Source organism: Pogona vitticeps, chromosome 2 (genome assembly GCF_051106095.1).
Source record: "Pogona vitticeps strain Pit_001003342236 chromosome 2, PviZW2.1, whole genome shotgun sequence".
NCBI classification, from domain to species: domain Eukaryota; kingdom Metazoa; phylum Chordata; class Lepidosauria; order Squamata; family Agamidae; genus Pogona; species Pogona vitticeps.
This window is the reverse complement of record NC_135784.1, coordinates 71852119-71879538: the sequence shown is the minus strand read 5'-3', so window position 1 is coordinate 71879538 and position 27420 is coordinate 71852119. Positions and strand designations below refer to the sequence as shown.

The window sequence follows — 27420 nt, the reverse complement described above, 5'->3', positions numbered from 1 at the left end:
TTGCATCATACTGAAGGTTACAATTCTAAGTATGTCGGGAAAAAGTGATTTTTTCATAATAATCCAACCTATACAGCATAGCACAGAGAAAGAAACATAGTTCAGTGGAAGAGCATATACTTTTCAAGTTCAGTCCTTGGCAACCTGCCTAAAATTAAAGAACCCTTCATGAGATGCTGGGGAGCTGCTGTCAGTCAGAGTACACAGTACTTGGCTGAATTGACAAATTGTGCAACCAAGTGTACGTTAGCTTCCCTAATGGTGCAGTGCTAAATTTGGAAGTGGTCCTCTTGAAAGTGCCCTTGGCCAGCCGGTGACTCCGCAAGGAAAGTCCAAAATGCATGCAGCTGGATCAGTCCAAAATAACAGGTTTTGTTTTGTGTTTCTAAAGCTAGCTACTTTTAAATTGCCCATTGAAAAGCAAATCACACTCAAATACTTTACCAGTTTCTGGGAAGATCATTTTCTCTCCCAACTATGTGGGCATTTAGCTGAGCTCAGAGGGATTAAGGAAGTCTGAGGGGTATGATAGTGATAGTCCTTGCTGCTCTGGGCGCAGTGGTTAAACTACGGTACTGCAGCGAAGACTCTGCTCATGACCTGACTTAAATTATGGGCTCACGTAGCTAGCTTGAGGTTGATTCAGTCTTTCATCCTTCTGAGTTCGGTAAATTGAGTATTCAGCTTGCTGTGGGAGAGCAGTGTGTAGCCTGCATAATTAAAACTGTAACCTGGCCTGAGAATGCTTTAAGCTCTGTGGGGCGGTATATAAGCAGCACACACTGCTTTATTCGTAAGGTCTCTGAGCTTTGACCTTTTGAGCCCTGGTTCTATTATAACAGAGTCTCTGAACCAGAAACGTGGGTTAAGACTATTTACGAGTTTGCAGTAAGACTAGATTGAAAGTTTTTAGAGGAAGTCTCCGGCTGTAACTGAATCTTAATCAGAATCTTAGCCCAGGTTTGCTGCCATTTGTTTTCCACAGGTGAGGCAAAATCGTTTTGATCCATTATTCTCTTCTGTCTGTCCATAGAACATTCGTACGCATGTTCCTTAGGAAATGTACCCTAGTTCCATCAGGGCTTAACACCCAATGAATCCCACTCTCACCTGTGTCCTCTCTCTCCTTTCCTGCTTCCTACTTTATTTCATCTGTACCCACTTTTCTCTCTTTTCCCCTCACCACTGTGGTATTCATTCATCTTGTACTGGAGTTAGAAAGCCACTTGTTTCACCCCACTATTCTCTATCATTCTTCTTTCTCTATTCCAACTTGTCTTCCTCCCACATTGGGCTGTTTCCACTATAGCCAGCTATTTAGCACAGTAGGTACTTTGGGCTACATAGGCCCCAAGTCAATATGGCTGGTCAGAAACGAGTTATTTAAGCTGTTTCTAGTTTAGTCTATTTGAGTAAGAGGACTCTAGCCCCCAGAATTTTCCAGACAACCTCTTTGGGCTATAACTTCCAAAATTCCACAGCTTGCATAGCTACTTGAGCTATTGCCTTTCAGGCTGTATGAGAAATGAGCATTATCTATGCTAAATTTCACATTTCTAGTTCTTTTATTGTTTTGGTGAGAGGACTACAATATTCCAAATCTCCCACCCAGCAATTTAAGTTGGGACATCAGTAACGGCTGTGCAAAGTTTTAGATTTTTAACTTCCTGTTTCACATCTCTTTCTAGCTAGAAGGACCACAGCTCCCAAGACCTTTGAGAAATATAAACAAAATGTGCTTGCACATTTGCTGTCTTGATTTCTTTAAAAATGGAGGCTGAAGTTTTGTCAAGGTTTCCGTAACTTGCTGTGACTAATTGCAGCAAATTGATGAGACACACATCTTGGTTGTATAATTAGGAGTGTCGCCAGACATACAAACTTTATCAATAGGATTCTGGCTGGAAAACTGAAATCATAGTACTGTAATAATAAAAATAATTGTAGCCAATACTATGAAAATGGACTAATGCAGAAAAATACTCCTTTTTAAAAACTAGGTTGTGAAACCATGGCTTGAAAATGATCAGATATGGGTCTCGTGGAATCACAGTGTTGAAATAAATGTAACCAATGACTTCCTAATAAAGCTAAGAGATCACACCATAAAGTTGAGATTGTGGGATCTTAAGGAGAAGGTTTGCTCAAAAGCCAGGTTTAGTAAACAAAAGGGTAATATACCACATTCGGATCAAGGAGATATTGAAGGTAAGTTTTATACCTAATATATTACCATAAAAGTGTATAGAAACTCTATTTAAAAATAAATCAGAAATTTTCGGTTTACTCTTAATTCAGTGCATTAGTGATTCATCCATGCATTGCTAAAATGGCATATTTACCAACATTTTGCATATGAATTTTGGGTAATCAAATAATAGTTTTACAGGGCCCAGGATGTCATTATTATACTGTTGGTATTATGCAGAGCTCATGTTTATCTGTGCCTCCCTGAGAGTGCCATCCAACGCAGTTATCTTCCATTGATCTTCTCCAACCTCTCTTCCTTTTTCTTTCTAAACATAGAAAGAAAGAGGAAGAGATTTCAAAACCTTCTTTGCATAGACACCTGAAGTTAACATTACAGTGGTGCCTCGCACAACGAGCGCCCCGTAGAGCGATGAATTCGCTCTACGAGGACGCTTTTGCGATCGCTAATGCGATCGCACAGCGATGGCCCCAATGGGCGAAAATCGCAGAGCGAAGGTCGGTAAGCAGTTCGCTTACCGACCTTCGCTTTGCGACCCGCCGATCAGCTGTTCTGCGGCTTCAAAATGGCCACCGGAACAGCCGAAAGGGCCGGGTACAGCGTTTTCGCGCCCTTGGTAAGAAAGGGGAGGGCGCGAAAACGCTGCCGGAACAGCCGAAATGGCTGCGCGCAGCGTTTCCGCGCTCTCCCCTTGCTTACCAAGGGCGCGAAAACGCGCCCGGCTCTTTCGGCTGTTCCGGCGGCCATTTTGAAGCCACGGAACAGCTGATCACAGCCATTTTCGTGCCCTCGTTCAGCGAGGGGAGGGCACGAAAATGGCTGCTGGACCCTGGAAGCATCGCTGAACGGTGAGTTTTCAGCCGATTTGGAACACATTAAACAATGTTTAATGCGTTCCAATGGGCTTTTCTGCCCCGCTCAGCGATGTTTCACACAGCGAGGGTTAATCCGGGACGGATTAACCTCACTGTGCGAGGCACCACTGTACTTTGAAGCTATGCAATAAACGACTAAGAGCACTGTGTGGAACAGAGGCCTTTGGATGTCATTTTCTAAGAACAAGCATGCCTATCAGATCCTGACAGGCAGTGCTTGCTTGGGGGTTGAAACCTGGTGGCTGGACTCCTGTTGGTGTTTATGTAAGGTTTGCATAATGTGCTATGGCTGATTGTGGCTAATTGAAGAAGTGCCGTATGTCTTAGTTGTGGGTCTGGTCGTGCCCCTTATTGCAGAACTGAGATGTGCCCTAACTTTGAGTAGTCACAACTTTTTGAGTAGTCACAACTAGCTGCAGCAAGTTACACAAATCTTGTGTGAGCTCCAATAGCATTCTGGCCAGTACATCTGCATTTTTTCCTCCCCAGTGATTGAATTTTATATGGGAACTGTTGTATATGTTGAATAGTGGAAATGGAATATCACAGTTTTCAGTTTTGAATATAGTCAGGATTTATTTGGTATCAGGCCATTTTATTCTTATTCCCAAAAGATCTCGGGACACTTGTCTCCCATGCCTGTATCTGGTAGAGATTCTCTGGCCCCTGGTTGGTGTTAAAAAAACCTGTTTGCAGCAAAAGTGTTTAAAATTTCTGCTCCTGTGTTCCCCTTTAGAATTAGTAAAAGGGCTGGTCTCTGGGGATGAAGACCAATGTCAAAAACATATTTCAACAGAGAATGCCAACAAAATCAGACCTTCTTGTTATCTCTTCCCTCCGCCCATGCCACCAAAAACCTGTTCTACATGATTCCTCACCACTGTGCCAGGGTAGATTTTTGGAGTACATGGGAGTGACAGAAAGGAGGAATTTTGCGCATCCAGGAGGAAGCAGTGGGAGATGTACCATTGGATCGTGAGGCTGCTTAAATGTATAAGGAGATTGGAGAAAGACATGGCTGTGTAAACAGATAGTAGGCAACACTGAAAGATTAATTTCTTGTTGCTTCTTTAAGGTTCCGTAAAGCGAATGGTTTTGTATCAGAGAAACATTTTGGAACGCAATCAGCCCAAGCCCAGTTACACAAAAGTAAGAGCATCAGAAGAATCTTGTTTGCAAGAGAAACCAGTGGACATCATTTCACCAGGTATGATAAATAACACGTGTGTAATGACCAGTTACATTATGCAGACCTTTCTGGATTTACAGAAACTATTTTTCCTGAAAGTCTTATTTTAAAAATTCATTGTTCTTTTTTCAGGAGTACTTGTGATCACTGCTGTTTTTATCCATTAAGGGGTACAAACTGACTTTTGCACCCTCAAATTGTGTTGCTGCTATATCTGTAAAATTACAAGGGTAACTGAGGCATTTTTGCCTTCTTTTGCCTCCAGTAATAACCTTGTGTCAACCCAGTAATACATTTTTAATAATCTGCAGTTGGATTGAAGAAGAAAAAGTAATTTTGGGTGCATTCACACTATGAAAATGATGAAGACTTTTGAAGGTGGTTTAAAGTCACATGGTAGTCATGTGTTTTTTTTGGGGGGGGGTTAGTATGTGTGTCCTCCTTTAAAAACTTTTAGTCTCTTTGGGGAAGGAGTGAGAGCCAGGGAACCATCAACTAGGTCTAGCAAGATGGAAGGCATACCCTGCAGCCCTAAACCATGATCCTGGCATCCATTACTTTACAAGCTCTGCAGGCACTATTTGGCACTGACAGTGGCATTCACATATGCCAAAACAATTCAAAATAAATCGATTTCACCGGCAATTAAAAATAAATGACCTTCTCATAGCCAAGTAAAATACCTTGCTTTCCAGTAAAAAAAACCCACACACTTCCCTGCATGTCATGTAGTTGGAATTTTAAAAATCGATTTCAAACATGCTAAACCTAATTCAAAAACAGGTTCTTTTCAAAATGTAATTGTGCCCTTAGACATGGTATCTGTTATAGATAGCGGAAATTATTTTAATCAAGAATTATCTCAGAGTTTTTTCTATTTTCATGAAGATATCTAATGTATATGTATATGTATATGTTATAAACTTGTGAACAATAATTAAAGAAACATTTAGTGAGTTTCTTTTTTGAGATTGTCATGTGTCCTGAAATGCAACAATTCTGACCCATTTCCTTTTGGGGTGGAGGCAGCTGGATTAGCCTAATTCACAAACACAGCAAAGAATTTTGTGACTCCATCTAACAAAGTGGTATACAGTCCAAGAATGCTTATGCCAAACAAATGTGTCACCTGGTACTGTCAGCCTCTTTGTTGTTCCAACTCATTTTCATTTTTGTTATAACTTGGTAACCTGCCAGATTTGTTCTTTCTAAAATGAAATCTTATAATTTTTTTGTAAAATAATCATACATTGTATAACATTTGGACTACTTTCTTCAGTACTGAGGATTCTGCTGACTGAGTCTATCAGGTGGGGTCTGAAACAAATCTTGTCATTTTAGTTATGTACATTCTTTGGAGACCTACCCTGGCTTTGGGTTTATGGAGTTTAGTACATTGAGTTTTAAAAATTAATTCCCAAATTAGTTTTTCTCTTTCACTTTCACCAGATATAATTGCTTAGTTCAACCCTATATTTCAATAAATCATGGGTTGCAAATTTTGCTTCTACCCTACTCTTGTTTATAATATGTATTGCATTTTTTTATATGTTCAAAGAACAAACTTTAAAAATATATTGTTTGGTCTGCATTTAAGAAATTAGATATTTAACACATGCAGTTCACCAGCCAAGATGTATTCCAGAATCTTATAGCTGTAACTTAATAATGATGAAGTAGAGATCAGTAATGCTTCACCTTTTCTGTGGATAACTACATTTAAGTTAGTTAAATTGGACCCCCTCCAGCTTTCCCTGATAATATACATAAAAACGCATTAACATTTTTATCATCTTGAGGTTAATACATTTCCTTTCTAACCACCTAAATGTGAAAATTTCCTCTTCTCTGTTTATTTTGCACTCTCACATTGCTTTCTCTTTAGGAAATTTTAAGTAATTTTTTTTCTCCTTAAAGGCTCTTGAAAATTCTTTAAATGACTCTTCGTAGTAAAGTTATCAGAAGATGTAAGAGCGACACACAAGAATAACTTTATTAGGAAGCTGCCGAGTTTGTTGTTTCTTTGGCAGAATTGATGCTAATAACTTGCTTGGCTTATTTCTAATTTTGAAAGTCCATTTTCTGGTAAAGGCAATTTAAATCTTGTTAAGGACCAACGGGAACAAATGTAATTGGTAGACATAAAAGTTCCAATTTGATAGTTACTGGAAACTTTTTTAAAAATGCTGGTTGTGTTAAGGAGGACTGCAACTCCATTTAAACCTTATGCACTAGGAGAGGATAGTTTAAGCTCCTCCAGGTCACATGTCGTTCCAGAATCTATGTACAACTAGTCCCAAAATGTAGACATTGCCACCTGAGCAGTTACAAAGGTGTTCATCAAATCTCAGCCACTTACCATATACAGTGTTATCTCTTGCCAAAAATAACTGTGACAAAAATGTCCCAGCTAATCTATTGGTCCTTTTTCCTATGGGTTCTCCCTTCCCCCCCCCTTTTTTTTTCTTTTTGGTCTCAACTGATGTAACATATTGGAACAAAAAAAAAGTCCAATAGTAGTTTTCAGTGAACCTCCATGGCTTGGATCCAAGCTATCTCAAGGACCATATCTTCCTTTATGAGCCTGCCTGGCTATTAAGAGCATTGGGAGAGGCTTTTCTCTCTGTTCCACCACCCTCAGAGGTGTGCTTGGTGGGGTCACAGGAGAGGGCTTCTTTGTTGCTGCTGTTTGACTCTGGAGTTCTCTCCCATGGAGAGCCAGGCTGTCCCCATCCTTGCTGCCCTTACACAAGCAAGTGAAGACCTTTCTCTTCAGGCAGGCTTTTCTTTAGCATTCAGACTGTCTAGGAGAGGTTTTAAAATACGATGGTTTGCATTTTGTTGCTTCTATGTCTATTTTAGTAATGTTTTACCTAACATTATTAATATAATGTTATTAATTTGTTCAGTATTTGAGTAATACATTATTTTTAGCTTTGATATTGTGTTTAATTATATAAGCCACCTCGGGGTCCTTTCTTAAGAGAAATATGGGATAAAAATAATTTAAGTAAATAGAGAAAATTAAATAAACCAGTGATGCAACAAAACAGAAGTGATATGCTCAGGTTGTTAACAGGTTGCTTCTACTGAGAGGGAAATAAATTTTTCTTCCATTGGCAGAACACGAATTTTCTTTAAGATCAGGAAATACAACGGGTATATTTCCAGTTCTTCCAGCTCAGTGAGCTGAAATTGTCATTAAGAGAGTCATCTAATTGGAGAAAAAGAGAGACCAGCAATCATTGCTTCCCCTTTGCACCAGCAGAAATGCTCCGATGTATCAGAAATCTCCCATTTTTGTGTAGCAGATTCAGGATTTAACCTAAACAATCAGGGAGCTTTCTGGTTTTTAGAAAATGCACCATGGTACAAGTCCTGTTGTGCTGGGTGCATCTGCACAGTGGGAATGACATCACTGGCAGATTGCTGCTGATTGAAGACTTCTTTGTGTGGTTTTGGGGTACCTGTGATTTTTTTGTTGCATTGTGTATAGGCTGTGTGAAACCTGAAGTTTCAAGAGGAAGCCTTTGATCAATGGCAGTCTGCCACTGCTGCTGATGTAATTCTCAGTGCACAGGTGGTCCCCAGCAAACAGCCTGTATGTTTTAAGGCAGTACATTCAGAATGTCTTAGATATTCACTCTTATGAGAAAGGAGAGGGGGAGATGCTTCTTTAAAGATGATAGTTGCCATCTAAAGTACAAGAATTAAAATATTGATCGGTTAAGGCGAAAATCCCGTGTTTATGTATCTGAGAGCAAATTCTTCTGAACTCATTGGGACTTCAGTGCTTATAAGGTTGTGTTACAAGTTTGTTTCCTAATAGCTAGTAATTAATCTCATATTGCCACCCTAATTAGTATCAAATATGTTACAGAACAACACAGTTCAGCTGCAAGCAGGCACCTGGAAGATGAAACTAATGCTGTTGTTGATGAAAAATCATCTCCTAAAGATACTTCTCCCCAGCTTCCAGGAAAATCTGAAGATCTTAATCAATCAATGAGGTGAGTTTCTCAGGGTTGCATTGTTTTTCCACGTAATTTCTGTATGTACTGGGATGTACATGTGTCTCTGTAACTCTTGTCCAGAAGCATTATAAATTCATTATTTGATTTCTGGGGTAATTTTCTGACCTCATAGCAATTTCTATGTATTTCAGGACATGCCCCATGTCCACAAGCAGTTTTTGTAGGTACAGTGGGGTCTTGACTTAAGAACGACTTGAGTTAAGAACATTTTGACTTAAGAACCGCTCTCATAGGAAAATATTGACTTGACTTAAGTACTTAGATTTGAGTTAAGAACTGAAAAAAAAACCACGTGGGAGGCAGGGAAAGTGCAAAATGTGAACTTTCAGTTAACTGTTGGCCAGTGAAAAGGGTGCCTGTCTGCTTCCTCACTCCTCCCAGCGTTTAGAGAGTGGATTGGGAGACAGTCTTCGGACTGCCTGGTACTGTACTGCCTGGACTGTATTTTCCCTGCCTTCCCTGAACCTTTCTTGACCTAAGAAAAAAAGAAACAAAATATCCCCCTCTAGTGGTCGAAGGCGGAATAGCAGCTTCCCATTAGTTTCTATGGGCGGAAAAGAGCAGATACGGATCAAATGGTTTTCAATGCATTCCTATGGGAAATGCAGATTTGACTTGAGAACATTTTGACTTGAGAACTGCCTTCCAATACGGATTAAGTTCTCAAGTCAAGACCCCACTGTACAGAAGCAAAACTTTCTGTTGTGCCCAAACATGCAAGATCACAAGACACATGTCTGCATGAACTGGAACATACATTTTGAGTATTGGACATGTCTCCTTTTTTGTAAAAAGTATAAAAACAAAACGAATTCTTTATCTTAAAAATGCTACTCTTAACTACTACTTATTCTTCTCCTGCCAGAGCTTGGGTATCATGGCTATTTTGAATCAAAATAACCATGATACCCAAGCTCTGGCAGGAGAAGAATAAGAAATAGTTAAGAATAGCATTTTTAAGATACAGAGTTTTGTTTTGATTTTACATTTTTTATTTGAGAACAGGGTGGTACTCTGTCAGTGATCTCATCTGAGTTCTGCCCTGCTCTTCTGCAGTGTTGTCTGAGTTCCAGTTTCTGATCCTAGTTCTCAAGTCTTTCCTCATATTCTGGTCTTTAAGCCAGGAAATGCAGGCGGGCTATTGCTCTGTGTCTATAATGGAACTTTTTACAGATCTCTCCACTTTGCTTCTTATAAGGCAGCAGGGAACCTGAACGGAGGGCTCGTGTAGGAGGGCCCAGCTACTTTACTCCTTGTGCTGCCAAGATAGGTTGCAAATTGAAGGAGCTACTGGCCTGATTTTATATTGCTCCGGCTACACCAATATAACATTTATTTTAAATATATTTTTACCTTGCCTTCTCCTAGAAAAAGGACCCAAGGTGGCTTACTCCGTTAAAACACAATATTAAAAGCTAAAATGGTATACTATTCAAACATTAAAGAAGAATTAATAACATTACATTAAAAATGTTTAGCAAAGATATTGTGAGAATAGATTTAGAAGCAACAAAATATAAACCATCTTGTTTATTGTCTCAAAGACAGTCAGTCACTAAGGAAAAGTCTGTCTGAAGAGAAAGGTACTAGCCTGCTTGCAGAAGGATATAAAGGTCAGAAGAAGTATTGTAGTTGGTCAGTATGGCTTGGCCAGATAGCTTCAGGAATCAATGGGAGCCTAGTTGAGTCTGCTTAATAAGATTCAGGCTTGGTTCCACGATCTGGCCAATTAGTTGTACTGCGTAGTAGTACAGCCTTTCTCTCTTGCTTTCTCTGATCTCTTTCTTGCTGGTCCCATTTGTTAGCTGATCTGTTCGTCTCCTGTTCATTAGCCTTACTTATATGCCTGATCTTTTTTGTGTTATAAAGAATGTTCAAAAATATTTTTTCATGTACATTACTTAAGGGTTGATGAGTAGAAAAGTTACAGATGAATGAATGAATGAATGTCCAAAGGGTGATTTTTTTGGTCTTGGAACAAATGGAAGAAAGGGAGCTGGGACATATAAAATTGTACTCACTCCCAGTGCTTTGTGACTTTGGCAGCAATTGCATAAAGGCCAGTAGAAGTGGCAGCCATAACAAGTTTCCCCTTTTAATTATTGCACATGCAGTTCAATTATGGAGTCCTCAATTAAGAGTTCTTTCATCTTTTAAAGTTAATTATACAGTGTTTTCAAGTGACCTTTACTTTGTTCAATAAACTAGATAAAAGCAAAGTGTTCAAAACGTTAAACCTTTCAGGTATATTTCTGAATCTTGAGTTACATTTCCGTAAATCTGGTGGTTGGCCATACAACTAACAATATGCTTGGTAATTGTCACACATATCTCAGTAGTGATACATGCAAACAAGATGACTGGTATTATTTCAAAATATGTTTTATAGAGTTGAAAGAAATCCTTACCATAAAAATGATCTCTCTTTTTTTACAAGAGAAGTAGAGTCTTGTGGCTGTTGTAGGTTTTTCGGGCTCTTTGGCCGTGTTCTGAAGGTTGTTCTTCCTAATGTTTCGCCACTCTCTGTGGCCGGCATCTTCAGAGGACAGCACTCTGTAGAGTCTTACTTACAAAATAATGTGAAAATGCTAAATAACATAGATTATCTAATTTAAGATATCTAATTTATATTTAATGTATATATATTAAGTACAATGTATAACTTCATTACAATATATACAGTCTAAGTAGAATGTCTGTCAAACTCATCCTAGCAAAGTGTATAGATAAGTCTCGTCTTTGATTTCATCATTTTGGCTTTCACTTTTCAAGAAACTGGTTTATTATTTGCCTGTGCTCTTCAGACATGTTAGATTAGATAACATACACATGTAGCCAGTTCTCCAAGCTTTCATGTATCATTTGTCCTTTGTGGAAGCTTAACTTTTTCTCCTGTTCTTACGTACAGCATTCGTAGTGTTTTTTCTTTCTGTACTATTGCATCTGTTGATTAAAGCCAATTCCTAAAATGCAATGCACGAAATAGCAGATGTGCATCTGAGGTTCCCTGGATGTGTTTATCTAGCATCTCCTTTTTTGTACTGAAGGCCGCTTGAGTGAAGGGTAGCTTGGAATGATGAAAGTACTCCTGAGTCTGAAAAATATGGTAAAGCTCAGGTGGTGTGCACCTGGGAGCGTAGCTTGCAGCCATCCATTGAAACTTGAAAAGAAAGTCCATGGAGACTGTCAAAGTACTGCATGTGGGGTGGTAGTAGGAGTGGAAAATATTTTTTGAACTGTTGGGCATTAAAAACATTTCTTGTGTGGTGCAAAGCTTGTCTTGATTTTTGAGAAAATTGTTTCGTGTGCCTAAACCACTAATTCTTCAATTTTAAGGTTTCTTTAGAGCTTTGTCTTGATGGCTTTTTCAACAGCTTGTAATTCCTGCCTTGTGGACTAAGTATTTCTAATGTGTTTAGAAGTCTTGGCCATATAATTGCCCTTTATTTTTAATCCATGAGTAGATAAATACCTCTCTATGATTATGATCACAACTTGTTAAGAAAGGCTTGATAACTTCTTAATCCTTTTACCGTATTTTTCTGTGTATAAGATGCTCTCATGTATAAGATGCCCCCCTTTCTAACCCAAAATTCCTTTCTTTCCAAGAAAGTGGAGGGGGAAAACAGGAACCAAAGCACTTTGATGATTCCTACTTTCCCCCTCCACTTTCTTGCCCTTTTTTCGAGGAAAGTGGAAGGGGAAAGCAGGAATCAAAGTGCTTTGATCCCTGCCCTTCCCTCCACTTTCTTGCGTTTTGATCCCTCCCCTCTCCTTACTTCCGTGTATAGGACAACCCTCAATTTTTAATCTAAATATTTTAGACTAAAGTATCATCTTTTACACGGAAAAATACAGTATGTGAATGCTCTCTGATATATATAACACAATGGCTGGAATCCAGTTGCTTAACATGGTAAATTGCATTTGAGTAAGCCCATTGAATTAGAAGGGATTTGATGAGTTATCTTCTCTGTAAAATCCATTATTCCAATGGGCCTTCTCTAGTTGCAATTTAGTATGCAAAAGTAAGTGGCAGCTAGAGAAAGCCTATCTGAATAAGTGAATCTTGTAAAGGAGTTGACTGGCCAAATCTCCACTGATTCACTAGGCCTGCTATACCATGATTTGTTATACTAAGCAACAGGATTTCTGGCAATGTTTCACTAGTGCTGGAAAATCAGACATAAAGCATGTAATTGGCAAATAATTGAGGTGGAGTGGGTTTGTCATCTAAAAAAAAATCTTATGTTCTACTCATAAGATTTGAGGTCAAGAAAAATCACATCTTTATCAGGGTAACACTATAAATCATGTTATGTTGGCCACTGAAGGAATGTTCCTCCTCACTCCAAACAGATTTGTTGGGGGAAATGCTTGGATCAGGGTGCGAGAAATTAAATTCCCTTTTAAAGTGAATTTAATAGCTGCTAGACAGTTAATGCAGTTTTGTACTGTACTGCCCAAAGTCTATAATTATGTAGGAGGCAGTGGCAGATGCTTGGTATTGACATAAATCGGAAGAGGTTTTGTGTGAGTTGGTTCAAGCTGTCGTATGTATCCATTCCTGATATCTGGAAATGGTTGTATATTCCAAGAATTGTTATTCTTGGCAGTTTGCAAAGGAAGGAAAGCTGTCATGTAGTGACATTCTGCTTTCAATAGCATAAATAAGATACGGACATGGATAAGAGCATCCTGCATGAAATGACTGCAGAACTACAAAGTGAAGCAGAGCAGTAACAGGAGACCAGTCTGCCTTTGTTTATGTCTTTTGGAAATCAAATTTTAGCAAAGAGAAAGCTTCAAAAGGAGAGCAGGTGGTCATGGCTTCTTGTTTCATTAGAGTTGTGTTCTTTTAGATTGGCCAGCTGGTGGTGAAGGCTTCTGGGAATTGCAGTCCAAGTACACCTGGATTTACCCAAGGTTGGGAACCCAATTTAGATTAAAGATGGTTTTGTGACAGGTTGATATATACATATGTCACAATGAGAAAGGGCTTGTTGGAAGTAGGTACTGTTTACTGCATTATATATGTCTAATAAAGATAACATTGAAACAGTATCAAACATATTTAGTGGTGTGGTGGACGACGTAGTAAACACCAGTCAGCCTTTGAGTGTGTGCAAATGCATCTTTGTGTTTTTCAGTGTGTGTGTGCATGTGAAAAAGACTTGTTTAATTCTTCAATCTGATATAATCTTGTTTAACAATTAAAATCAGATTAAAGGCGGTTCAGACAGCCCTCCACTCTCTCTGATATTACTAAATGCCAGATCTACCCAGAATAAAGCCCAGCTTATTCAAGATCAAATCCTGGGTAAAGATCTGGCTTGAATCACCGAAACATGGATGGGCCCTGAGGGGTGTGTGGCCCTGTCCTTAATAGGTCCACCTGGTTACTCCATCCAGTATCAGGGGAGACTGGAGGGACGGATGGGAGGAGTAGCCATTGTTTACAAAAATACTTTAGAGATTGTCTGGCTCTCTGCCCTAGTGATTCTGGGCCTTGAGGCCCTCCACGTGTCATTGGGGGCAAAGAATGGATTTGGGATTGAACCTGTTTACCGTGCACCCTGTGAACCAGCATTCTCCTTTCCGGAGTTGGTGAACTTCATCTTGGAGGTGGTCTTGGAGTCCCCCAGACTCCTGGTTCTGGGTGACTTCTACATCCACACCAAGACTGAGGTTTCTGGAACAGCTTTTGAATTCTTGGAACCCATGGCTTCCTAGGACATGTCCCAAATTATGTATAGCCCCACTCATATGGTGGGCTACGTGCTGGACCTGGATTTTCAACAGGGCAGGGAGAGGGTGGTCCAAGGGTGACTGATCTGGTGTCTGTCCCTTTGTCATGGTCGGACCACCACCTGATAAAATTCAGCCTCTCAGTGTCCCTCTCCAGGGAGGTGGGACCCATTAAGATGATATGTCCTCACAGGCTACTGGATCCAGTTGGTTTCCACGATGCAATGGGAGGGATACTGGCTGATCTGGTTGGCACTTCTGTCGAAGCTCAGGTCACTGAATGTTATGCTGCAGCAACCCGGGCAGCTGACATGATCACATCCAAATGCCCTCTTCACTGCCAAGCCTGTCCTGTCTCATAGTACTCTCAAGAAGTACGGGGTGATGAAGCAAAATAGGAGAAGGCTGGAGAGCATCTGGAGGCAATTCCTGATGGTATTTAAACTAAGAGCCACAAAAATCATGACCAGCAGCAGTGAAAGCTGCTTGTCAATCTTTTTTATAAAAAAGATAAGCATGGCGCAGAACCATCAAGCAGAACCCCTTGGATTCTCAATTGGGGGTCAACCATCTCCCCATTGCTGTGTAATATCTATATGAGGCTGTGGAGGGAGATCATCCAGAGATTCGGAGTGGCGTATCACCAATATGCTGATGACATGCAACTCTATCTCTTCTTCTGCAGTGGATGCTGTCTTGTCCCTTGAGTGCTGCCTGGTTGTGGTACTGGAGAGGATGGGAGTCAACAGGTTAAGACTAAGACTGAACCTGGACAAGACAGAGGTCCTTCGGGTGGGTGCTCTGGTTGTTTGTGGATTGGGTGCCTCCCTTTCTTTTGGGGGTTGGAGTGCTCTCTACATGGGACTGCCCATGAAGCTGCTATGGAAATTTCAACAGGTCCAGAACACGGCAGCCAGATTATTGAGTGGAGTGAATAAATATCAGCCTATCACCTGAATTCTGGTCACCTTACACTGGTTACCTGTCCATTTCCATGCCAGCTTCAAGGTGATGGCTCTAACCCAGAGATGATGAGCCTATGGCACACATGCCACAGCTGGCATGCAGAGCCCTTTCTGCGGGCACATGAGCCATAAGTTGCCGGATTGCTCCTCCCTCCTGCAGCCAAACCTGCAGAGGCAGCTGCAGCTGCGGTGCTGGCGCTTCAACAAGCAGAGGGCCAGAATCCAGAGCAGCTTAATGTGATTTTACTTGCATTGATCAAATTTTGACTAAAATAATTCTGACCAAAGCATTTTAGTTTATTTTAACTGTTTGAAAGAATTTAATTAATATGAAATTTCTTTATTGTGATTTTATTGTTTGTATCCCAGCTCCAAGTTCTATATTTTTCGAAGCCTCACAATCGAGATCTTGACACTGACAATTTCTCATACCACCAAATAAAGACAATTGATGAATAGACTCTATTCTATTTCTGATGGGTCTTGGGGGGGGGGTTCCTTGCTTTTTGGGTTTTTTCCCATTTCTGATGGGTCTTGGGTTTTTTTTTTTTTTTTGCTTTGTTTTCTTTGCATTTGCAATGGGTCTTGCACACTTGATTGCTTTTCTCCCCCCCCCTTCGGCTGGAAGGGATTAATCATGTTTCTGATGGGTCTTGTGAATTTTTTGGTGATTTTTTTCTTCAGACGGAATGGATTAATTGCATTTCAGTACATTTCAATGGGAAATGGTGCTTTGACTTATGAACATTTTGAGTTACGACCAGAGTTCTGGAACCAATTAAGTTCATAAGTCGAGGCGCCACTGTACATCATTACCACAAAATTCTGTATGGTTACTCTAGAATCAGTGTTTTCCTTACTTCGAAAAAATGACTGGTTCACAGTCATAGAAGTAAAGGATGCTTACTTTCATCTTTCAATACATCCTGCACACAGAAAATTCCTTCATTTCCAACTTGGATCACAAGCATACCAATTGAAAAGGCTCACATTCGGCCTTGCAACAGCTCCAAGAGTATTCACCAAGTGCATGGTACCAGTAGTTGCTTACCTCAGACTTCAAAACATTCTCATCTTTCCACATATCAATGACTGGCTCTTTGTAACACATTCCCATCGCAGAGCTCGACGAGATACCCGTTTCAGCCTCGCCCTTCTTTGCAAACTCGGTGTAACTGTAAACGAACAGAAATCAAAATTAAAACCTACGAGGACTGTACGTTACATAAGGGTGCTCATAGACTCCACATGAGCTCGTGCCTTCCTTCCTGCAGAAAAAAGACAAAATCTCATCACTTTACTTCACGGGTTTACTCCTCATACCTTGATATGTGCTATAACGGTACAACGAGTTAATACTCGATCTTCCTCCCCACAATGGTTGCTCTCTCTCTTTTTTGGTGATTTTTTTCCCAGCTGGAACAAATTAATGGGGTTTCAGTGCACTCCTATGGGAATTGGTGCTTTGAGTTTTGACCAGCTTGAGTTACGACCATCTTCTGGAACCAATTAAGTTCATAACACAAGGCACCGCTGTATTAGAAAAGGAACTGAAAATAAAAATGCCAATGTAATAATTCTTTTAAACAGATCTGTATCATTCAGCCATACCTGGAATATACTGTATTTTTCAATTATTATCATTGCATCTCTAGAGGGATATTGTAGAACTAAGGTGTCATTACAGGGCCAAATAAGGTAACAGTGTTGGGGTTTGTTTAGCTTAATAAAAAAAAGAGAAGAGATTATGAGACACCTGAATTAAATTATGCATGATGGAGTGAAGGGAGGAAGGGAGAAGCCTGACTCCCTTTCTTGTAGTATTGGAACTCAGGGTTTCCTACAGTAGTTAAATGTTGGGAAATTCAGCATAAATAAAAAAAGAGTTTCTTCACACAGCATATTATTAAACTGTCAAATATTCTAGCACAAGGTATAGGGGCACAAGTCAGCTTTAAAGGGGAATTTGGAACATTTATGGAGGATAGTGCTATCACTGAATACTCCTCGTGAGAAACATCTATTTCCTGCAGTGTCATAGTAAGTATGTCAGAGTCAATATGGGTGAGTGTTCCTTTACTGATGTTCTTGTTGTGGGCTACATATAAATATCTGGTTAGTCATTCTGGCAGACATGCTGACCAGGCAGGTGTTTTATCTGAGCCAGTATCAATCTTCTTATGCTCAGTAATACTGTCACTTCTATAAAATTGGTTTAGTATTTCGGAGACAGTATGTGGACAGAAGTGATATAGTCTTAGACTCTGGCAGATGAGAATCCAGGCAGCTAAAAAAGTTAACATCTACAACAAGTAATAATCTGGTGAAAATCAATAGAGCCTCTGTCAAATAATATAAATTACAGTGGTGCCTTGACTTACGAACGTCCCGACTTACGACCATTACGAGTTATGACCAGGTCTGGCTGCAAAACTTTTGCTTCAACTTGCGGCCAGAGCTTCCAGTTATGAACAGAAAGAGGCAGGGGAAAAGGTGGGAAATTCAAATTGCTAACTGTTGGTGGCGAAAAGGCTGCTTCTTTGTAGCTCTTTTGCCTCAGCAGTTAGAGTGAGTGCGTTGGAGGAGGCTTGGGACTGCCTGGTAAGGTAAGGTGCTGCTTTCTGCTTTTTAAAAACTGTTTTAGGTGGGTTTTGCAGCATGGTTTTGGGCTGGGGGGTTATGTTTCTGTGCTGTGATGGGTCTTAGGAGGTTTGTTTGTATGTGTGTGTTTCCCCCCATTTCCGATGGGTCTTGGGGGTGGTTTTTTTGTTTTTTGCCCCTTTTCTGATGGGTCTTGGGGGGTTTCCTTGCTTTTTGGAGTTTTCCCCCCATTTTTGATGGGTCTTGGGGGGTTTGTTTTTAGGGGTTTCCCCCCATTTCCAATGGGTCTTGGAGGTTTTCTTGTTTTTCCCCCATTTCCAATGGGTCTTGCGGGGTTTGGTTCCTTTTTGGGTTTTCCCCCATTTCCAATGGGTCTTGGGGGGTTGTTTGCTTTTTGGTTTCCCCCCCATTTCCGATGGGTCTTGCACAATTTGCTTGCTTTTTGCTTTGTTTGCATTTGCAGTGGGTTGCACACTTGATTGCTTTTTGCTTTGTTTTCTTTGCATTTTCAATGGGTTGCACGCTTTATTTCTTTTTGCTGTTTTCTTTGCATTTGCAGTGGGTCTTGCACGCTTGATTGCTTTTTCCTTTTTTTTCTTTGCATTTGCAATGGGTCTTGCATGCGTTATTGCTTTTCTTCCCCCTCCCCTTCAGCCAGAAGGGATTAATTGCTTTTTGATGGGTCTTGCAGTGATTTTTTTGTGTGTGATTTTTTTTCCTTTGGCCGGAACAGATTAATTGCATTTCAGTGGGAAATGGTGCTTTGACTAAAGACCATTTCGAGTTATGACCATCTTCCATAACCAATTAATTTTTGTACTTCATTCCTTAATTGCTTTCATTTTTGTTTTTTTTAAATTAATTTTATAACATACAAAAATGAACATGGGAATGCATGGTAAAACAAAGTGAAACTAGTGAAGGATATGAAATCACAAGAGGATTAGGTTTCATAAATGCATGTAAGTAGTTCATACTCGCAATGACATTGTCCATGTATACTCAGAGAGTTCCAGAAAAATATCTACTTCTGCTTCATTGACTATGCAAAAGCCTTTGACTGTGTTGACCACAGCAAACTATGGCAAGTTCTTAAAGAAATGGGAGTGCCTGACCACCTTATCTATCTACTGAGAAACCTATATGTGGGACAGGAAGCAACAGTTAGAACTGGATATGGAACAACTGATTGGTTCAAAATTGGGAAAGGAGTACGGCAAGGCTGTATATTGTCTCCCTGCTTATTTAACTTATATGCAGAATACATCATGCAGAAGGCTGGACTGGAGGAATCCCAAGCCGGAATTAAGATTGCCGGAAGAAATATCAACAACCTCCGATATGCAGATGTTACCACTCTGATGGCAGAAAGTGAGGAGGAATTAAAGAACCTTGTAATGAGGGTGAAAGAGGAGAGTGCAAAAAACGGCCTGACACTCAACATCAAAAAAACTAAAATCACGGCCACTGGTCCCATCACCTCCTGGGAAATAGAAGGGGAAGATATGGAGGCAGTGACAGATTTTACTTTCTTGGGCTCCATGATCACTGCAGATGGAGACAGCAGCCACGAAATTAAAAGACGCCTGCTTCTTGGGAGGAAAGGGATGACAAACCTCGACAGCAACTTAAAAAGCAGAGACATCACCTTGCCAACAAAAGTCCGCATAGTCAAAGCTATGGTTTTTCCAGTAGTGATCTATGGAAGTGAGAGCTGGACCATAAAGAAAGCTGACTGCCGAAGAATTGATGCCTTTGAATTGTGGTGCTGGAGGAGGTTCCTGAGAGTCCCCTGGACTGCAAGGAAAACAAGCCTATCAATTCTAAAGGAAATCAACCCTGAGTGCTCACTGGAAGGACAGATCCTGAAGCTGAGGCTCCAATACTTTGGCCATCTCATGAGAAGAGAAGACTCCCTGGAAAAGACCTTGATGTTAGGAAAGTGTGACGGCAAGAGGAGAAGGGGACGACCGAGGATGAGATGGCTGGACAGTGTCTGCGAAGCAACCAACATGAAATTGACACAACTACGGGAAGCAGTGGAAGATAGGACGGCCTGGCGTGCTCTGGTCCATGGGGTCACGAAGAGTCGGACACGACTAAACAACTAAACGAACGAACAAATGTATTTATTTATTCTGTTTATACCCCGCCTATCTGGTCATTTCAACCGCTCTAGGCGGCTAATTCTTGTAAAATCTGTTAAGTTCTTTTTTGTTAGCTTTTTATTCTAGTATAATTGTATAAGTAGAAATAAAGTACCTTCATGCTCTCTGAAATTTTACCCTTCCACTACCTATGTCCATTCCCCCAGCCCTAATCCTATCCCTATTGAAAATAAATAAAAATTAAAATTTAAAAAATAACTATTTGGATAGGGCACAAAGGATGTGGTTTATGGCATATCATGTTCAAGAATGACTTGCTGAATTATCGCAGCATGAAAATAGCTATGGTAAAAAGGGGAACTCTTGTCTACCTTCTGCACGGGCCCTAGCTGATACCTTACTGAGAATCAGTTGATAGAATATATGATATATTGCTTTTTTAATAATGTAAGCTGCCTTGGGTCCTTTTAAAGAAGAAAGATGGAAGCAAATAAATAAATAAGATTATGACTGCCACGAAAATCTCATAAATGACAGTAATCTCTGCAAAATGTGACATATTAAATATTAAGAATATGTAGCCCTTTAAAAATTCAAATTTGGAACTCCATTCTTTCTCTTTCTTCCCCCTACCCCTCTCTGTTCTTCTCTATGTAACATATGGAAAGCAACATAGCTTTCCAGAAAGAAGCACGTTTCCCCCCCTGGTATGCAGCAGCCTTAGCATGCATGGTATGAAGCAGACAGGGAGGAGTAGAGCAGTTACAGACGTAATACTTTATTTTCTTTTTCTTTCTTCTTTTTTTTTTGTTGGCTCCAGCAAAGATCTCAGTGGGGTTGTAAACTCCCACTGATGTCAGTGCTTCCTCTCTCTGTTGTTCTGCCTGCAGTGAGCAGATGAGAATTTGTTTCCAGGGAATCCAGCAATAAATCTTGAATTGTGCCAGACCCAGAATGTACAGCTATGTAGCTCTTTGCTCTAATCCCCAAACCTGGATATTTTTTAATTCTTATCAACCAGCTCTAGGGATTCCAGTTGGCTACAGGAAGTATTTGTTTTCTGTCACTAATGCAAATGGACCCAACCTGATGGTTCCAGCTTTGAAATTTAATAGCCCCTATTGAAAAAATATATATATCAGCACATTTCAAACAAGTGAATGTAGCCCTTACATTTACTTGTTTGAAATGTGCTGATTTATATCATACAACTGTATTGTATTATGGACAAACAGGGACAGAGCTGTTCTTATTGTTTGTGAGTGTGCACCCTGGTCTGACTCAGCCCATTTCCTTAGTAAGTTATTTCTGGCAGAAACTTTCAGTTTGATGTTTAGATGAGGTTTTTATAGGTCAGCGTTCGATCCAGAGTGATACCCAAATGCTTTGGTGTAGGTCAGTCTTCCAGTATCTTGCATCCCTAGCTAACTCAGACATAGAAGGAGTCTCCTGGAAAAGTGGAAAGCGTAATACACTCAGTGTAGCCGACTAATCTTTCATATCCAGAAACCTTGCACTGCAAACATATTAGTTACAAAGCAAAACAACAAAATTAACCAATTAAATGCTAGGTAAGGAAAAGCACATGTTTTCACAAATAAACAGCTTTAAACACTTTGTTCCCTACTTTTGCTTTCATGTCACCTGTAATTATGAGCATGTCTTATTTTATTTTATTTATTTTATTTTATTTATTTTTGGACTTATATACCGCCCCATAGTGCTACAAGCACTCTCCGGGCGGTTTACAATTTCATTATACAGGCTACACATTCCCCCCCCAGCAAGCTGGGTACTCATTTTACCGACCTCGGAAGGATGGAAGGCTGAGTCAACCTTGAGCCGGCTACCTGGGATTTGAACCCCAGGTCATGAGCACAGTTTTAGCTGCAGTACAGCGTTTTAACCACTGCGCCACGAGGCTCATTTTGGTGTGTGATCAGTTTCCTCCTGGATGTTTGCATGAAAGCTTTCAATTTCATCTTCTTCAGCATTGGTACTTGGAACATAGACTTGAATGATGGTTATGTTGGTAGATTTTCCCATAGGTCTGACTAATATTATTCAGTCAGAACTTACCTTATAGTTCTTGCCTGCCAGTGCTACATCTTGCCTCACTATTAGAGCCACCCTATTTCTTCTGAGTTTGTCCTTTCCAAAGTAAAACACTTTACAGTTGTCTCAATGAAAATAACCTGTTCCAGTCCACCTTAATTCACTGATACGAAGCACTGCAATGTTTGAACGTTCAGTTTCTTGCTGAACAGTTTCCCGTTTAGCTTGACTCATATTTCTCACATCCTGTATTCAAATTATATGTTTTGTGCAGCATCAGACATACCTTTCACCTCTGTGTACATTAGCCACTGGACAGCCTTTCCACTTTAATCTAGTTGCATCATTAGCAACAGTGCTATTCATTCTTATCCTTTGCTCTTCCCCAGTAGTTGACATGGGAGTCTGATTTTTCATCACTATCTCTTGTTTCATTTTGGACTGTCTTATTGTAGGGTTTTCAAGGTAAAAAGATTCAGCAGTGATTTACCATTGCCACTTTCTGCGCAGTACCAACAAAAATTACCTTGAGTGTGTCTGTCATCTGTTAAGTACCACCTTCAGCTACCACTGCTGTGTAGTTGCTGCTCTCTAGACGTTTCTCTGACTCCATCATCACTGGGATTATCAATGCTGTTCTACGGATGCAGCCATTACTCCTGAAGGGGCGCCCTTGTATTGGACAAGTTTTCCTCATGCACTCTCTGCTGACCAGCCTAGGGTGGCTGGCAATGCTCTATGGAGAAGGCTCCCAGCACATCATGGCTGGGGTTTAAACAGTGCCCTGAAATCCTCCTTCTTGCAGTCCAGATCTCTATAGGGATGATGGTGTGAATCTTTCGGATGCTGGTTAAGAGAGCTGGTTGCATGATGTTAGAGAAGGCCTTTTGATGTGGTCGTGGCAGCATTAGTTTGGCGGAAGGTTGGAGGGGCGATGGGGTCCCATCCACCTTTAGTGGTGATTTTACGCATAGGACCGGTTCTGTGCTAAGTGGGGTGGGCATTTGGCCCTATCCCAGGCAAGGGAACCCCCCTTTTTTCTCTATGGGAGACCATTGGGTAGAGAACACATTGGAAGTCTGCCTGGCTTGGGAGGACTGCCAAAAGTTCCCTAGAACTGAAACCAAAAGGTCTCTCCCTGTCCTAATTGGTTACCAATTCCTATAGTTACCCAGCAATGCGCTGGAATGGTGAAGTACTGTACTGTATTAGATGAAAGGCAGGTCACCCGATACATGAATCTGCTCCTTATGCTGTGCCTATGCTATACTGCTGCAACCAACCCAAGCAGTGGCCTTTTTTATATCCACTACCAATCCATTTACAATGAAATCCACTAATGTTAGTGATGTGTATGTCTCAGTTTGTGGGATGGGGCCAGGGGCATACCAGGTTTTTCTTGCCTGGGCCTGCAGATTACCTGCAGTGGACATGCGTGTGTTGGAAGAACATGGATATGTATTCCAGCAGCAGGTTCAGGCCTTTGACCTCAGCAGGTTCATTGCAGAGTCTAAGAAGGCTTCTCTGTGATCTCAGTGGGTTCTCTGCATCTGTTTGGCAATCCCATGCTAGATGTGTGTAGAAAGTCTGAAAGGGACTCTATCATGCAAAACATTATATCTGTGGTGTTTTAGTTGAAATGTATTTTTAATGCACCCTGGGGGTTTAAAAGTCAGTATAAACAGTATTGGCTGTTGACAGATTTACATAGTTGCTTGTTTCTTAGATTGCGCAGCTGGATTGTCTTCACACTTCAGAAGGCTATTTCAGTAATTGTTCAATTTTACAGCCAGTTGAACTTGCAGTTGCATTGGACACATGCTTCTTTGTCACAATAGCCTGAATATGAGTCTTAAATTCGATTCATTGGATTATAGGTTGGGAATTTCTAAGGAGCAATGTGCTTGATTTCAATACTGGCTCACCCTATGCGGCTTGGTTATTCCATTTATTGCATGGTATAATTATTTGCTTGAGTGACAGTAACATAAATCAATTTCACTTGATTATTCGGTCTGTCAGATTCTATAAAATCTCATAGCACTGGTCATATTTCATCTGTATGATACACGTCTTCTGCTTAATGTCAGAAACCCATATTCAGTGATGATCAATTGCATAATAAATTGTTCCCAGCAAATAATACAGCATTTAATGAGCTTTTTGTAGAATCTTTTAAAAAGGTCTTTGCCATGGTTGGCACAGGATATCGTAAAGCAATATTTTAAGCTAAGGCTTTCCTTTAGTTTCCTGTAATAATTAGGAATCCAATGTTCAATAGTATATGTTTCATTAACTGTTTTATTATACAGTATTCCCACAATATATATTGTTTTGCAACATGGAAGGAAAGAGTTCTCTGGTGTTTGTTTTAGCAGTGTTATACAGAATGACAACATTCTTTGGGTAGAAGAAAAAAATAATTTTAGGACTCCAACTCCCATTTTGACCAGGGGATTCTGGGAGTAGTAGTCTGAAAACGTAACCACCTGAAACTCGTTGAATGGTTGCTACTAAGTGTTGAAGAAGATCTGTGCACTGAATGGGTGTTCAAGGCTTCTACCAGTCTGGTCTTGATAGGAATTCTTGATCTCTGGGATTCTCGCACCCCATAGATGTGAATTCTGCTCACAGGACATAGTACAGAGCAAAATAAAGGGAAGAACTTATTGCTATTTTTTCCTTCCTTTGCAGCTGCATCTGAGATGAAGGTGTGTGGGAGGGAGGGTGCGCTGAAGGCAGAAAGGAGGCAGTTAGTGAAAGTCACCTCCTTTCTTTTGGCTAGTAAAATTCATCATTGCTGAATCTGGAATTGCTATTGCCAGATTTAGCACAAGTTAAATAACGTACAGCGTAGATCTGTAGATTGTAAGAATGATGATGATGGCAACGACAGTGATGACAATGACAACGACAGTGTAATAATACCATCCTACTTTACATAATACTGCAAGTGTAATACTGACCGTGGTATCCTTCTGGGCTATCTCTTTGGGATGGGACATGGAAGTACTGTTAAACAGCAGCTCCAGTCCCTCCTGGAGGCAAGAACTCAGAAGGTGGTGCTGGGAGATTCCTGTTTTGACACTTTGGCTGCTGGCCTGCAGGGTCCCCTAGGATGCTGTTTTGTCTTCTATGTTATTTAACATCTACATGAAACTGCTAGGAGATATCTGGAGTTTTGTGGTTCAATCACCGGGCTCCACGTGGTATGTGCGTCCATCAACATTGGCGTCGTGCCAGTTGCAGCGGTAGTTCCTCTGGCACTTCCCCACCTCTCCCTGCAGCCAACTGCACAGCAGCTGAGCAAGGAGACATATCTTCCTGCCTCCTCGCTAAAGTAGAAGCGCCAACAAGACTACTGCCACGATTTGCGCAGCGCTGATGTTGAAGGACGCACGGAGCCCGGTAAGTGGACCTGACTGGGACCACTGGGACACCTGTGCTGGTGCGCTTTGTATTCACATCCCTGGATACAAATACGAAGCGCACATATCTGCTGTTAATACTGAGTGATTCCTCCCACCCCCCATTATTTGAGGTTCTTGTAAATCAGTATATTTTATAGGTAAGCAGGTGGAGTGTGAATGATAAAATAATAGTCATTCAAGTGTACATAGTATATGTAATTTATATGGTTACAACAAGAAGAATCACATGTACCGAAAACTGAAAACAAGTAGTAATAGCCACAGTGAGAGAATGGATACAGGAAAAAAATGTTCGTACCGCTTAAATAATCAGAACAAGGGGAAGAAAATGAAGAATGACGGAAGTTTAAATGGAATTCAAGTTACTAGTTACTGAATAAAAAAGCTTACTTGCCAATACATAATATTATGACAAGAATCCTATTGATGTTCCTGTAAAACATGCATAAGATGCTGCAGCTAATTCAGGCTAACTAATGAGGTGTCAGGGTTTTTCCAGGTTATGTGCACAACAGAGATGGATACTGGCACCTCAACGATTAGTCACAATAAGTGATACAAACCTTATACGAACACCAATAGGATTGTGACCGTATATTTTTCTGTGTGTTGAAACCAATGATATGGTTTCTTACTGTTTGGGATCTTTTTGAATTGTGGTGGAAACTAGATATATTGCTTGCTGTTGTTTAATTTTTTTTTATAAATTATATGTTTCTCAATTATTGAAAAGAATCATATATTGCTTAACTGTAAACTCACTAACTATGGTGTTATGTTTTATGATTTCTGTGAAAACTCTTGTACTTCTTTTGCTTAGGGACCTGTAAATCTTTGCACATGCATGAATCCATATATATTGTATATCATTATCTACCTTGCTGTCAGAATTCAGACTAGGTTGCAAGAAGAATTACTGTTTACTGCATATAGAGTCTTGTGTATACGAGTCTTTTGTATAACTTAAATTGCTAGGTTTTTGTTTTTTTTAACTGCTGCAGTGTATTTAAAACACATTTCCAAATTTCATACTCTTTCTTCCCTTATGTTTTTCTCCAAAGCATGATCAGTTTTTCTGGGAGTATACCCTCTTCTCTCAAAGAAAGAACTATCCAGGAGGCCAAACTTATAAAGCAGAAACACAATTCAAAAGTTTCACCTAAAGTGTCAAATTCTGCCAAACTTAATTTGATGAAATTGCCAAGTCATTCAGAGAAAAGGGATTCAATGGCTGCAAGTAAGTACATAAGTGATATGGATTGTGATCTTGTAAATGTTTACTTGGAACTAAATGCCACTGAGTTCCACGAGGCTTATTTCTAAATAAAGGTATTTAGAAGTGGAACTTTAGATGGCATACGGAAACACCCTAAATGTATCAGGGATACAAAATTTATCTTGGTGGCGGAGAATTTTACATAGACACTACATTAATTAATGTTTCTATAAATGCTAGCTCAGTTAATAAGGGGTATTTAGCTAGTGGCATGTGGTGGCGCTGCGGGTTAAACTGCAGAAGCCTCTGTGCTGCAAGGTCAGAAGACCAGCAGTCGTAAGATTGAATCCACGCGACGGAGTGAGCTGCTTGTCCAAGCTCCTGCTAACCTAGCAGTTTGAAAACATGTAAAAATACGAGTAGATAAATATGCACTATCACGATGGGAAGGTAACAGCATTCTGTGTTTAGTCGCACTGACTACGTACCCACAGAAAGTGTCTTGGGACAAACGCTGGCTCTACGGCTTGGAAACAAGGATGAGCACTGCGCCCTAGAGTTGGACACGACTGGACATTTGTTAAGAAGAACCTTTACCTTTACCTTCATTCAGCTAGTAAATATTACAGGCCTGCATACAGAAACCCCCATCTTTTTGTACATTAAAACAATTCACACATTATATTTTTGCATATTTTGATTAGAATTTTTTTTAGTTAAAATTAAAGAAGTCAAGTTTGTATTAGTTATCTTTTACCACATTGCTACAGGAAAAGGACCCTGGTTCTAACACTTTTAGTTACTCAGAAATGAAGAGAGGGATGGAATGATTGAGGTGTGGAGACTAAAGGTCCTGGAAACCTCGTCCTGTAAGAACTTGCTTCTAACTTCAGCTCTTCTTTGTGGATTTTGCTCATCACGGTCATGGTTTTTATATCTGCTCAGAGCCCCACATCTGAGCCTTCTAGAACACAAAGTATTATGGCAGA

The 27420-nt window shown here is 40.3% G+C and overlaps 1 protein-coding gene across 5 annotated transcripts in view; it reads left to right on the top strand.

Moving 5' to 3' along the window:
* Window positions 1-27420, top strand: part of CFAP92 (cilia and flagella associated protein 92 (putative)) — a 116201-nt gene that overhangs the window by 44619 nt on the left and 44162 nt on the right. For 3 of the 5 annotated variants that reach the window (XM_078385363.1, XM_078385364.1, XM_078385362.1), the window contains 4 exons: window positions 2001-2208; window positions 4160-4291; window positions 8154-8283; window positions 26277-26452. In XM_078385363.1, the coding sequence (XP_078241489.1) occupies window positions 2001-2208; window positions 4160-4291; window positions 8154-8283; window positions 26277-26452 (646 nt within the window). The remainder of the gene's footprint in view (window positions 1-2000; window positions 2209-4159; window positions 4292-8153; window positions 8284-26276; window positions 26453-27420) is intronic. The other 2 variants (XM_078385365.1, XM_078385366.1) reach the window with 1 other exon arrangement.